The following is a 13,681-nucleotide window of genomic DNA, read 5'->3' on the forward strand; positions in this document are numbered from 1 at the left end:
ATATGTTGAGCCAAACAAGCTCAGGGTTTTCTTAGCCAATGTTCGAATCTCTTGAAACCGGCTCTTATCCAGTTGGCGGTAAAAGTTAACAAGAGAGAGCTGTTGATGACGACTGCGTAACTCGCTGTCACAATGTAGCTCAATGAGCTCGAGCTGCAACTGATCAGGAGCATTGTCGGGGTCAACAGAGAATGGAGAGGAGAAAATGCTGATCTCCTTTTCAATAGCTGCAAAATCTTGAAAGCGCCGTTGAAACTCCCCAGCCAGAGATGTGATGTCTGCTGCATACCTGCTTATTTGCGCATGGATATCATCCTGTGGAAAACTGTTAATTATTTCCTGTAGCGCTGAAAAATGGATGGTATTGGGCGGTGTTTGTGACAACTGCCTTAGGAAAAGTTGCAGCTTTGTTCCAAAGGCTTTGAGGTGTGAATAAAGTTGGTTCACCGCTGCATCTTTGCCCTGAAGATTCATGTTCAGTACATTCAGATGCTTTGTTAGGTCGACTAGAAACCCCAAATCAGCCAGCCAAATTGGATCAGATAGTTCTCGCATCGTTTGTCCCTTTGTTTCCAAGAATTCTCCTATTTCCTTTCTGAGAGAGTAGAAACGTTGCAGTGCAGACCCCCGACTGAGCCATCTTACATCGTTATGATATGAAACATCTTCATATTCAGCCTGGATATCCAGTAGAAACTGTTTAAACTGGCGGTGGCACAGGGCTTTAGAGCGGATAAAATTAATGGTCTTTAGTACCGGTTTCATAACATGATCATATTGGAGATGTTTAGCACAGAGAACTTGTTGATGAATGATGCAATGAAGTTTAATAGCTTTGCCTCCTTCTTCGCTCACCTTGTTACAGATTAGGGTTGATAATCCACTTCGTTCACCAGTCATGGCAGGTGCCCCATCAGTAATAATCCCAGTAACTTTGTTCCAAGGCAGTTTCATGTCATCTATGGCAGAACTAACAGAATCAAATAAATCTTTCCCTCTTGTTTGATCCTTGAGGCTCTGGAGGTCAAGTAGCTCTTCAGTCACATTCATTTCATCGTCCACCCCTCTTAAAAAAATCAGCAACTGAGCCGTGTCAGATAGGTCCGTGCTTTCATCACAGGCTATTGAAAAGAAGTCAAAATCAGCTCCTTTTGACATTAACTGTCTCTTAATATCCGATGAAATTTCTTCAATTCTCCGTGCTACAGTGTTACGAGCCAGGCAAATGTTGGAAAACTCTTGCTTCTTCTCGGGACAGACATTCTCTACCATTTTCATAACACATTCTTTGATAAAGTCACCCTCTGCAAAAGATTTGCAATTTTTAGCAATTAACGCTGCCACCTCATAGCTCGCCTTTGTGGCATTTTCATTTGACTCACGGGCTCTTGTAAAAAATCGCTGTTGTGACAATAAAACAGCTTCAAGTTGCTTATACTTTTCACTTCGGTCGTGCCCTGTTAGCTTGTCGTATGTGCTATGTCTCGTCTGATAGTGTCGCTTGACATTAAATTCTTTATAAACAGCAACGGTCTCTTGGCATATCAGACAAACACAGTGATTCTTTATTTCAGTGAAAAAATATTCTACTTTCCACTTGTCCTGGAAGCGGCGGCCCTCACTGTCAACTTTTCGTTTCTTATTTGTAGTTGCCATTATAAAAATTGGCCAGAAGGGGAGAGATTAAAAGGCGCAGAGGGTGGAACAGCAAAAATAAGATACTGCTATATGCTTTATAACACAGGCAGAGAATAGCAAGCTGTGCAACAGTCGCACATCAGATAATGGAATTATAGCACAGTGACAGGCAGTCAGGGGTTAATGAAGGGTATGACAGCTTGCTACCACAAGCTTGTGTGAGAGCCCTGCTGGCCTAACCTTTCTGGAGGTGTAAGGTGGCGCAGGGACTTATATATAACTTAATATATATATTATTTATATAATTTTACACAACTAAGCTGAGGTCTTCAGCCTATCTGACCTCTGAACGTCTTACAACCCCTGGGGGCTGGAGATCTCGCACGTCGCGAGATCTTGGCTGGCCGGTTGCCGCCGCTCAGTACTCCGGCGCAGGGAGAAGGAAAGCCGAAATCTCGCGATGTCCGAGATTTCGGCTCTTCTCCCTGCGCCGGAGTACTGAGCGGCGGTGGCGACGAGAGCGGCAGCGGCCGCAAGGTACATGCTGCTGGATACCTGGGGGCCTTATTAGTCCGGACCGCGGGCCGCAAATGGCCCGCGGGCCGGACTTTGGACATGCCTGGTTTAGGGTGAGCTGGACTGCAGAGTGAAGGCAAAAGGGCCAACAAGTGCTAAGCATCTCTGGGAACTCCTTCAAGATTGTTGGAAGACCATTTCCGGTGACTACCTCTTGAAGCTCATCAAGAGAATGCCAAGAGTGTGCAAAGCAGTCATCAAAGCAAAAGGTGACTACTTTGTAGAACCTAGAATATAAGACATATTTTCAGTTGTTTCACACTTTTTTGTTAAGCATATAATTCCACATGTGTTAATTCATAATTTTGATGCCTTCAGTGTGAATGTACAATTTTCATAGTCATGAAAATACAGAAAAATCTTTAAATGAGAAGGTGTGTCCAAACTTTTGGTCTGTACTGTAAGTCGATCGAACCATTACGGTGGCAAGGGGAAGTGATCGGGATACTCACCTCTCCTGCCGGCCTCCAGCGCGGTCTGCCGCGGCTTCCCGGATGTTGCCATGATGACCCGATGTTGGCATGACAACATACGGGTCACCAGACAGCAGGAAGATATTTTGGTCATGTGCAGTGCATGATCAAAGTATCTTCTGCATCTGCAGCGCTGACAGCCTGCATAGCACAGGGATGGTGCTCCATCCCTATGCTATGCAGGCGATCAGAATAAAAAAAGTGAAAGTCCCATAGTGGGACAAATGATAAAAGTAAAAAAAAAAACTGTCAAAAAGTGAAAAAAATTTTTTTTTGAAAAACAATATAAAAAAACTAAAAATAAATAATCCACCAAAAATAAAAATATAATGTGCCCATCAATAAATATTATTATGAAAAGAAAAACAACAAAACAATAAAAGTACACATATTTTGCATCGCCGCGTCCGGAACGACCTGACCTATAAAACGTTCCCACTAGTTAACCCCTTTAGTGAACATGGTAAAAAAATAAAAATAAAAAAAGAAGCAAAAAACAATGCTTTATCATCATACCGCCAAACAAAAAATGGAATAACACGCAATCAAAAAGACGAATATAAATAAAAATGGTACTGCTGAAAACGTCATCTTGTCCCGCAGAAAACAAGCCGCCATAGAGCTCCATGAGCCGAAAAATAAAAAGTTATAGCTCTCAGAATAAAGCGATGCAAAAAAATATTTTTTTCTATAAAATAGTTTTTATTGTGTAAAAGCGCCGAAATATAGAAAAACAATATAAATGTGGTACCGCTGTAAACGTACTGACCCAAAGAATAAAGCTACCTTATCATTTTTACCACACGCGAAACAGCATAAAAAAACAGGAAAAAAACAATTCCTGAATTGTTGGTTTTTGTTTATTCTGCCTCCCAAAAATCGGAATAGAAAGCGATCAAAAAATGTCACGTGCCTGAAAATGGCACCAATAAAAACGTCAACTCATCCCGCAAAAACATGACTGTCGGCCAAAATATGGAAAAATTATAGCTCTCAAAATATGGCGATGCAAAAACTATATTTTACAAAAAAAATGCGTCTTTTAGTGTGTGACAGCTGTCAATCATAAAAACCCGATATGATTCTGGTATCGCTGTAATCGCACCGACCCGAAGAATAAAATCGTCTAATCACTTATACCGCACGAGGAACAACGTAAAAAATAAACTCTAGGGTTAGGGTTGGGGTTGGGGTTAGGGTTGGGCTTGGGATATTTTTCAAAAGTTAAAAAAAAAAAAAAGATGACGATATGGCGACTAGTGTTGAGCGCAAGTGCTTGCCACTTGAGTTTGCATCGGGTGCTGGGGTATGCACTGAGTATCGGGTGTGCTCAAGTGACATGCTCGAGTCTCCGCCCCATATTCTTCGCGGCCAATAAAACCTTGCGAGGATTGCCTGCCATGCACGAGCGATCCCTGCATGTTTTTTTTTTGGGTGTCTAATAACCGTGAAACATGTGGGCGGGGACTCAAGCATGTGACTCGAGCACGCGTGATACATGGTGCATACCAGAGTACCCGATGCAAACTCAAGTAGCGAGCACTTGCGCTCAAGACTAATGACAACTTATTTAATATGATGACCTAATGTTATCAAATTCTGTGTCGTACCTCTGGGTTCAAAATGTTCACTATACCCCTTGATAAAATCCTTGAGGGGTGTAGTTTCCAAAATGGGGTCACTTGTGGGGGGTTTCCACTATTTAGGCACATCAAGGTGCTCTCCAAACGCAACATGGCGTCTGCTCTCGATTCTAACCAATTTTGCATTCAAAAAGTCACACAGTGCTCCTTCCCTTCTGAACTCTGCCGTGCGCCCAAACACTGTATTTTCCCCACATATGGGGTATTGTCGTACTCAGGAGAAATTGCACAAAAGTTTTTCGGGTCCATTTTCTCCTCTTACCCTTGTGAAAATAAAAAAAATTGGGGCTAAAACATCATTTTTGTGGGAAAAATGTGAAAATTTAATTTTTACAGCTCAATGTTATAAACTTCTGTGAAGCACCTGGGGGTTCAAGGTGCTCACCACACATCTAGTTAAGTTCCCTGAGGGGTCTAGTTTCCAAAATGGTGTCAATTATGGGGGATTTCCACTGTTTAGGCACATCAGGTGCTCTCTAAATGCAACATGGTGTCTGCTAATTATTCAAGCAAATTTTATAACCAAAAAGTCAAATGGCGCTCCTTCCCTTCCGAACCCTGCTGTGCGCCCAAACAGTGGTTTTCCCCCACATATGGGGTATCTGCGTGCCCAGGGCAAATTGCACAACAAATTTTGGTGTCCATTTTTCCTGTTACCCCTGCGAAAATAACAAAAATTGGGTCTAAAGTAACATTTTTGTGAAAAAAGTTAAACGTTAATTTTTTTCTTCCGTATTCCAAAAATTTCTGTGAAGCACCTGAAGTTCTTGAATGTGGTTTTGAGCACCTTGAGGGGTGCAGTTTTTAGAATAGTGTCACTTTTGGGTATTTTCTGTCATAAAGACCCCTCAAAGTGACTTCAAATGTGATGTGATCCCTAAAAAAATGGTTTTGTAAATTTTGTTGGAAAAATGAGAAATCGCTGGTCAACTTTTAACCCTTATAGCTCCCTAAAAAAAACAATTTTGTTTCCAAAATTGTGCTGATGTAAAGTAGACTAGTGGGAAATATTATTTATTAATTATTTTGTGTGACATATCTCTCTGATTTAAGGGCATAAAAATTCAAATTTTAAACATTGCAAAATTTTTGCCAAATTTCCGTTTTTTTCACAAATAAACGCAAGTGATATCGAAGAAATTTTACCACAATCATGAAGTACAATATGTCACAAAAAAACAATCTCGGAATCAGGGGGATCCGTTGAAGCGTTCCAGAGTAATAACCTCATAAAGTGACAGTGGTCAGAATTGTAAAAATTGGCCTGGTCATTAACGTGCAAACCACCTTGGGTTGTAAAGGGGTTAAGGACATTACATCAAAGTTGGATCAGCCTGTAGTGTGTTTTTCCACTGTAATTTTGGGGGTGACTCCAAATCCAGGCCTCCATTGGTTAATAAATTTGATTTCCATTGATGATTTTTGTGTGATTTTGTTGTCAGCACATTCAACTTTGTACAGAACAAAGTATTCAATGAGAATATTTCATTCATTCAGATCTAGGATGTGTTATTTGAGTGTTCCCTTTATTTTTTTGAGCAGTGTATATTATTTATGGTTGTAAAGTTCTCTGAACTCTGTATATCCTTACAATCAGTGTATCATTGTTTCATTATCTGCCGACTCTGCGTATAAAATCAATAGGTGGGAGTTGGTTTGTGCATATTTTGTACAATACTTAAATATTTATCTTTATGCCTCATTTAAAGGGGTCATTCCTCTGCACTTTTTTATTTTTAAGTATGTTTTAATTTACTCTAGTGTTTGTTTGTGGTATCAATAAAGATTTTGTCTACTGATATATAATTCTCACAGTCTTTTTACCATTTATTATACATTTTTTGGTTACTAAAGATTTTTTCTTTTTGCTATATACATCCCCTTTGGTGTTTGGCACAGCATCTTTTTATAGTTTTTGTGGTGTCGGTTCTTTATAGATTTCTGCACAGGTATCACTGTCACCAAATTCTTTTTTTCAAGGGCCCAATAGCATAAGGGTCATACAATTATTTTTTTTTTAGGAACAACTTATTAAAGAACACATGCATGAAACACAATGAACAATAACCACACAAGATCCTAAGGAAGAAGAAGAAACCTCCTATAGAACACGGGTACACATGTAGAAAAAAAGAATGACACTGGGTGGGGTGCTGTGTACCCCAATGGACACATTGGGGGACATAAGACTGTGGAACATTCCAAAACAGTCCATAAATGTGGGACATCAATGAGAGGACGGCCCAGACTAGTGAACAGTAGTCTGCAAAACTCTGCCACCTAGAAATGCGTCAACAGTTGCAAAAATGTGCATCCTCTAAAATTTAACAAAAGTGTAAAGTCATGACCAATGGGGAAGAGACACTTGGAAAATAGAGGCTTTGTGATGAAAAGCCTAAAACACCACATCCGCTGAGGTAGAATATGCCGTCATACGGAGGGGTGCCACTTTGCTCATCGAGTGGTAGACCTCGTTTATAACTTACTGGATACAACAGGCGATGGTGACTTTTGATTTCGCAAGACTCTGCCAGGTACCCTCTAAAAATGCAAAACAGAAAAATGAAGTCGGAAGGAGCTGGTTTGAGATAAATAAATGTGCAATGTGTGAAACACGTCCAGAATATGAAGTGACTTTTCCCTGAGATCAGAATGTGAGGACAAAAAAAAAAAAATGACAGCACAATATGCTGATACCATTTTGTACAAAAATGAAATTGGGGGGAGGTCTACCTTATCGTGATGAAAAAAATGTAAAAGAGGATATATAGAACAGAGCTGCCAATTCTGACACTCATCAGATGGATGCAATGGCCACCAACATCAGATTTTCGAAAAACAGTAGGCGCAGGGAGATATTGTAAGCCCGCAAAGGCAGAGTCTTCTCCACTCTGTACCGGTCTGTCAGTATTAGTTTGTTCATTGTAATTTCTATTTGTGTATTGTATGTTACCCCGTCTTATGAACAGCACCATGAAATCAATGGTGCTCTAAAAATGAATAGTAATAGTAATAATAACTAGAAAGAAGGAAAAAAAAAAAAGAAAGACTGCTGTACTTAAATTGAGATCCTATGGTGCTTTGGATTTATGATAAGAAAAAAACTGTAAGGGCCTTTCTTTGTAAGGTGTTGTGTAAAGAGAAGTTAGAGACCAAGACACATGTAATAAAATAGAGGTGGTTAAGATCTGTCTCTAATGTTTAGATTTGGCCCAAGAACAGGCCATCCTGAAAGGAGGAAATTAGCCAGAAAAGGGTGAAATGCATATATTGGTCTTCATACAAACAGAAAAAGGTATTTTGTATATGGTGGTAAATCAGAGTCCAGGATTGTTTTCTTGCCTTAAGCATGTCTGCGTGATTTGTTGAGAAAAACAGCCTCAACAGCAACACTGTTAAATGAAGTGCAAGTAAATTCGGGTGGAAAACAGAACCCTGACAGAGGAGATCTAATCTGAAGTCCAAACTCTTGAGGTGACCCGATTGCTTGTTCTGCCCATTTTTTTGTACCACAAATTGGTAGTAGCTGGGACTGGTAGCAAAGCTGGGGAAATGTTGATGAGTCTGGCAGACAGGGTGTGTAGGAATGCATCCTTGATATCTATTTAGGAGAGCGATCTTCCTGTTCAAAGGGATGCACTAACTGTCCTAAAGGATTCAATCTGGAAATATTTAACCACGGACATAGCAGTTGAGCCATCTGAGGTCTAAAACTTAGCACAGTAAGCCATCTTTGCGGACAAATAGATTTGTATAAAAACCATATAAAGCAGTCTGGCTGGAACTATCACCGCCTGCTCCAAAACAGTTGGGATGGTATGAAACAGGATGGGAAAATTTATTTAAGACATGTAAGAAAATTTAATTTTGTAGCTTCATATCCAAGTATCTTGAACATAAAAGAACAAGATATTTTCTGAAGAGAAGATGTCTCATCTCACCCATGATGGACTTGGCTGAAGAGGATTTGGAGACTGGAAGAAGATGATGCCAGGAAGGGTGTGATTTACAAAGCAGTGTTTTTTTTGGGCTGCATGATTTTAATATTGGAAACTGGTGTATCTACCGCCAGCGAGGAAGACCGTTTTTGCATTAAGTCCTCCAGAAGAGCAAACCTCTAGATGTTTTGCAAAACTCTTGTTTTTTAAATTCTATTCTTTTGTGTGTTCTTCCTCATATTCTTAATGTGAAGGGAAACACTTTAGGGGCCTGGTTGAGGGTGTCAGAAGGAAACTCCATTCTGGGAGAAAGAGGCGTCCTTGTTGGTGACATGGAAGGATTCTTGACTGCTGCAAAAAAAGCTGTCAGCCATAGAGGACAGTTTGGAGGACTGGTCCTCAACAAAATCCAAATCTGAATGGCAGATGAGATGTGCACATCTCTACAAGAGATGTCTGATTGGACCAGGAGAAGGAGAGGACGAGAAGGCAGGGCATGCTGATGACTGCCTGAAACGTAGGACCATAGACATTTATGGGACCCTCCTGCAGCTGTGACTTCCACAACATCAGAGGGAACTGCAGTGGCAGCCTTTTTAGAGGGATAACAATCCCAGACCCAGTGTGAGCTAAGCAGTGGGGATTGCATGAGAGGGTTTGCAAACAGATTGCCTAGGACTCAATTAGTACATAGGGGTTCTGACTGCAAGAGAATTTTACTATACAGAAGAAGCATGCAAAATGCATGCATACAGCCGTTCTCTGCCTGGGAGTCTTGCCTCTGGTTTGGCCTTGTAGGTCCCCCACAGCTATAGCCTTTGATTTACTGCAGTGGTCATAAGTCAGTCCTGACAAAACAAAGTACACTCGCTGGCACTGTACCTTCTCCTCGGTCCTGAAGGATATATTATCTCCGTAGCCAATCAATGACCACAGTGATTACAAATGAGACACTGTTACTAGAGAATGGCTACAGCAATCATATGCACATCTGGACAGAACAGGCAGTGTGGGGCAGTACTGGTATAGGCTCTGGGTGGAATCGGCAAGGTAAATATTTTTTCAAAGCATTCGGAGAGGTTTTTTTTAGAAAAACAGTTGAGGGCTGGACTACATTTTTGGGGACTTTTTTAAAATTTTCATCTGGTAGTTATTTGCTTTGGTCTTTACATTCTTCTTGTGTAGCTATAAAATGTTTGCTTTTTCTTTTAACTAAAATATTGCTGTATTTAATTTAAAGGTACCTCCTTCTGTAGAGCTTCTTCTCTGATTCGTAAAACAGCCAGGGTCTCTCTGTCCTTCTGTAGCTCAACAACTTGCTTTTGGAGGTGCTTTATGAGGATCTTTAGGAACAAATGTAAGCAATGTTTTATATTACGGAAAGAAACTTTTCATGTATGAAACCCTTCCTTCTACAGGATGTAACGGTGACCTGAATTGACAGTTATTGTATCAGGACGAAGAGTTATGTCCAAGAGAAGGCACTGGCACAAGAGTATTATCCACAACATGAGTCGGCTGTAATACACAGCCAACTTTACAGACCATCGGCAACCTCCACAAAGCAATTATGGAGTGGCGATGGTTTGCTATGGCAACATGAGACCTAAATATGAGCGATGGGTCTGCCATATACTACAATGTATTAGATGCAACTGGGTATATACCCTAAAATGGTGCCACTGACCAATTCAAATCATCTAAAAAAACAAGTCCTCATATGGATACATCAGCAAAGACATTAAAAATCTATGGTTTGTGTGACACAACAATAAAAAAAGTGAAGGGGGGGAAAAACCGCTTAACCTAAAAGTAAACCTGGCTTTGGTGTGAAGGGGTTAATAAGCAAATCGATTCACATGATCCTGGTCTAGCAATGATGATGATGATGTAGCGCTGAACTTAAAAATTAGAAAGCGGCACCAGGGATTCCAACAGGTAGAAGGCTTCCATCTGGCGGCCATGAACCACTGAGGTGGCTGCTGGAACAGGGTCTTGTGAGTCCATTCGCTCACCATAGTTGATTTATAAAAATAATATGTAATCAAGGAGAAAGAAAATATGTAAGGGGACGTTACCACCCCAGTATATAGTGTTCAGTGACTTGAGCTTTCTGCAAATACTTAATCTGGTGGGGATTTTTCTTAACCCCTAGAGCAGAGGTCCCCAACCTTTCTGACCTTGAGAGCCACATTCAGCTATGAAAGAGGGGCGCAAGCCATATCCAGCTCCTGCCCCACTCTCAGCTGGTGACACCCAGAGCCCCCTATTACAGGTATAATGACAGCTAAAACTTTTCCACTGAAATGACACCAAGGCAGTATGCCAAGGTCCGGGGTTTCCTACCTTACCTCCATTTAGATCTGGTCTTCTCTGCAGGGCGACACACAAAAGTCACCATCTAGTGATCTACTCTTAATAGCTGTTTGCTACGCCTGGTGCTAATGCACCAAGCTGTCAGACAGCCAAGAGCCACACATCATGGGCCCGGAGCCACATGTGGCTCTCAAGCTACAGGTTGGGGACCCCTGCCCTAGAGGCAAAAGTATCAGTAAATAATTAAAAGCTTTAGGTCACGATCACACTTTGAAGAATTGCAATGGATTTGTGGTGAAGACTGCAAATTTCTGTTAATATACAGTACTATGCATAAGGTTGTTGTTTGAAAAAACCCATCTTCAGGTAGCAGTAAAAATAGCAGGGAAGTATGTGCCAGATTATCACTCCACATTTCACCATTTTAATATAATGTATAGGGTAAAAACCACAGCATAATATGTGAAAAATGCTACATGTAACATGTGAACTTGGCAGCAGAATTTACATGTTTTTTCAAAATATGACATCTGCATCGGAAATTGGTTCCCATGTGTGGACTAAGACTAATACTTCTTCTTTTGGCCTTGTGTTGGCAGGGTGAATTGACAATTTTTGGATATATTCACAGTTTTTTTTTTAACTTGGAATTTGAAACCGATCCTGCTTAAAATACTCTTTGAATAAACTTCATATTGATTTAAATGGAAAAATACATTTATTGTGTAGATTGAGTGCGTGTTTTTTAAGGTGTTATTTTTTAGCGAGGAGGAACAAAATCAACAAGTCATGTCCTTGAAATTCAACCACTAAAATCAATAGAAAAAAAAAAGCCTGATGTGAAAAACAAACAAACAACCCAACGCATTAGGAAACTTGCAGATTACCTCTTGAGTTGAAAGTTTACTACTTAGCTCAGCCACCCTGGATGAAGAATGTTCTAAGGCCTGCTGACATATTAGCTTTTCCATCTCTCTCTGGTGCGACTGTCTAAGTGTAGCAACCTGCACAGCCACCTCTTCTTTTGATCTACGAACCAACATAAAAAAGGACTGGATGTTAACAGTGTCCAAAACTGTTAATATGAACTAGAGTTTATAAAGTGTCAATAAAACAAATAATATACGATATGCACATTTTACAGGTGACAACTAACCTTTCCTACTTTATCACAGAAATCATTTTATAATGCAGAAAAAGAAAATAGAGAAAATAAAATAATTGCAATTAATTGAATAATTACCATAACTAGTTGTCGTTAGATCAGTCTACAGGTATTAAATTTGTTCAAAAGTTTAAGAATTAAACATAAAAGACAGATAGAATTAAAGAATAATTGGAATAAAATAGAAAATAATACGATATAAGGCTTAGGGAACAAGATGGCACATTCAATAGTGACTATAAAAACATCTCCATCTTTTATGTGCTAATGACAGGTAGTTATTTTCTGCTCTTCAAAGATGAGTTACTGAAATATTCTGGACAGTAAAAATGACCTACTGTACACAATGGGCCCGGTTCATCATTTATGGGGGGTTAATTCACTTTGCTATTTTTGTTTTATGTCTTTATATTTGTTAATGTATTTTTGCGTCAAACTCTTCAAAATGGGTCAAGCGATTTATGAATTTTGTACAAAATCAAAAAAGTGCTTCATTTTTGTCTTATACATTTTTTTTCCTATTTCTTTAGAGCAAAAGGTTGCATTTCCACTAAAATGATGCAAAATATGCGCAAATATTTCTGATGCACATAAAATCACTCAAGGAGGGGGGGCTAGAGTATATTTATGCAAAAATGTTGCGAATTTTTAAAAAGTTGCAATTGACAAATCAGCCAAAGACATTTAGAAACCCCATATCCGCTCACAGTGGTGAACAAAACTAAATCTAAACAACATGCGAACAAATAGAAAATAATAAAAGAAGAAGAAATTACAAATCAAAAACTGGCAAAAATTACCAAATAAGTAGACGCAAAAGGTGCATATACATTCATGAATTGGGCCCAATGTGTCCCTTTGTAATACTATTTACCCACGCCTGAGGATTTTGGATACTTTGTACCTCTTGTATCCAGGGCAATTTTCATACTTTTTGATATATATAAAAAATAAAGCTCCATTACAAAATTTTAAAAAATTATATTAAACCTCCATACACATATACAGTACAGACCAAACGTTTGGACACACCTTCTCATTTAAAGATTTTTCTGCATTTTCATGACTATGAAAATTGTACATTCACACTGAAGGCATCAAAACTATGAATTAACACATGTGGAATTATATACTTAACAAAAAAGTGTGAAACAACTGAAAATATGTCTTATATTCTAGGTTCTTCAAAGTAGCCACCTTTTGCTTTGATGACTGCTTTGCACACTCTTGGCATTCTCTTGATGAGCTTCAAGAGGTAGTCACCAGAAATGGTTTTCACTTCACAAGTGTGCCCTGTCAGGTTTAATAAGTGGGATTTCTTGCCTTATAAATGGGGTTGGGACCATCAGTTGTGTTGTGCAGAAGTCTGGTGGATACACAGCTGATAGTCCTACTGAATAGACTGTTAGAATTTGTATTATGGCAAGAAGAAAGCAGCTAAGTAAAGAAAAACGAGTGGCCATCATTACTTTAAGAAATGAAGGTCTGTCAGTCCAAAAAATTGGGCAAACTTTGAAAGTGTCCCCAAGTGCAGTTGCAAAAACCATTAAGCGCTACAAAGAAACTGGCTAACATGAGGACCGCCCCAGGAAAGGAAGACCAAGAGTCACCTCTGCTTCTGAGGATAAGTTTATCCGAGTCACCAGCCTCAGAAATCGCAGGTTAACAGCAGCTCAGATTAGAGACCAGGTCAATGCCACACAGAGTTCTAGCAGCAGACACATCTCTTCAACAACTGTTAAGAGGAGACTTTGTGCAGCAGGCCTTCATGGTAAAATAGCTGCTAGGAAACCACTGCTAAGGACAGGCAACAAGCACAAGAGACTTGTTTGGGCTAAAGAACACAAGGAATGAAACTGAAGGCATACTGAACCAGCATGGCTACCACAGCATCTTGCAGCGGCATGCTGTTCCATCCAGTTTGCGTTTAGT

General features: G+C 39.8%; 1 protein-coding gene across 2 annotated transcripts in view; it reads right to left on the reverse strand.

Annotated features, from left to right (window-relative positions):
- The window catches only part of CEP162 (centrosomal protein 162), a 145,822-nt gene that overhangs the window by 16,215 nt on the left and 115,926 nt on the right, over positions 1 to 13,681 (reverse strand). For both annotated transcript variants that reach the window (XM_073675653.1, XM_073675654.1), the window contains 2 exons: positions 11,472 to 11,613; positions 9,513 to 9,611 (listed from right to left, as the gene is read on the reverse strand). In XM_073675653.1, the coding sequence (XP_073531754.1) occupies positions 9,513 to 9,611; positions 11,472 to 11,613 (241 nt within the window). The remainder of the gene's footprint in view (positions 1 to 9,512; positions 9,612 to 11,471; positions 11,614 to 13,681) is intronic.

Source organism: Phyllobates terribilis, unplaced genomic scaffold (assembly GCF_046119375.1).
Source record: "Phyllobates terribilis strain yellow unplaced genomic scaffold, ASM4611937v1 Scaffold_3__8_contigs__length_932513732, whole genome shotgun sequence".
Classification (NCBI taxonomy): Eukaryota; Metazoa; Chordata; class Amphibia; order Anura; family Dendrobatidae; genus Phyllobates; species Phyllobates terribilis.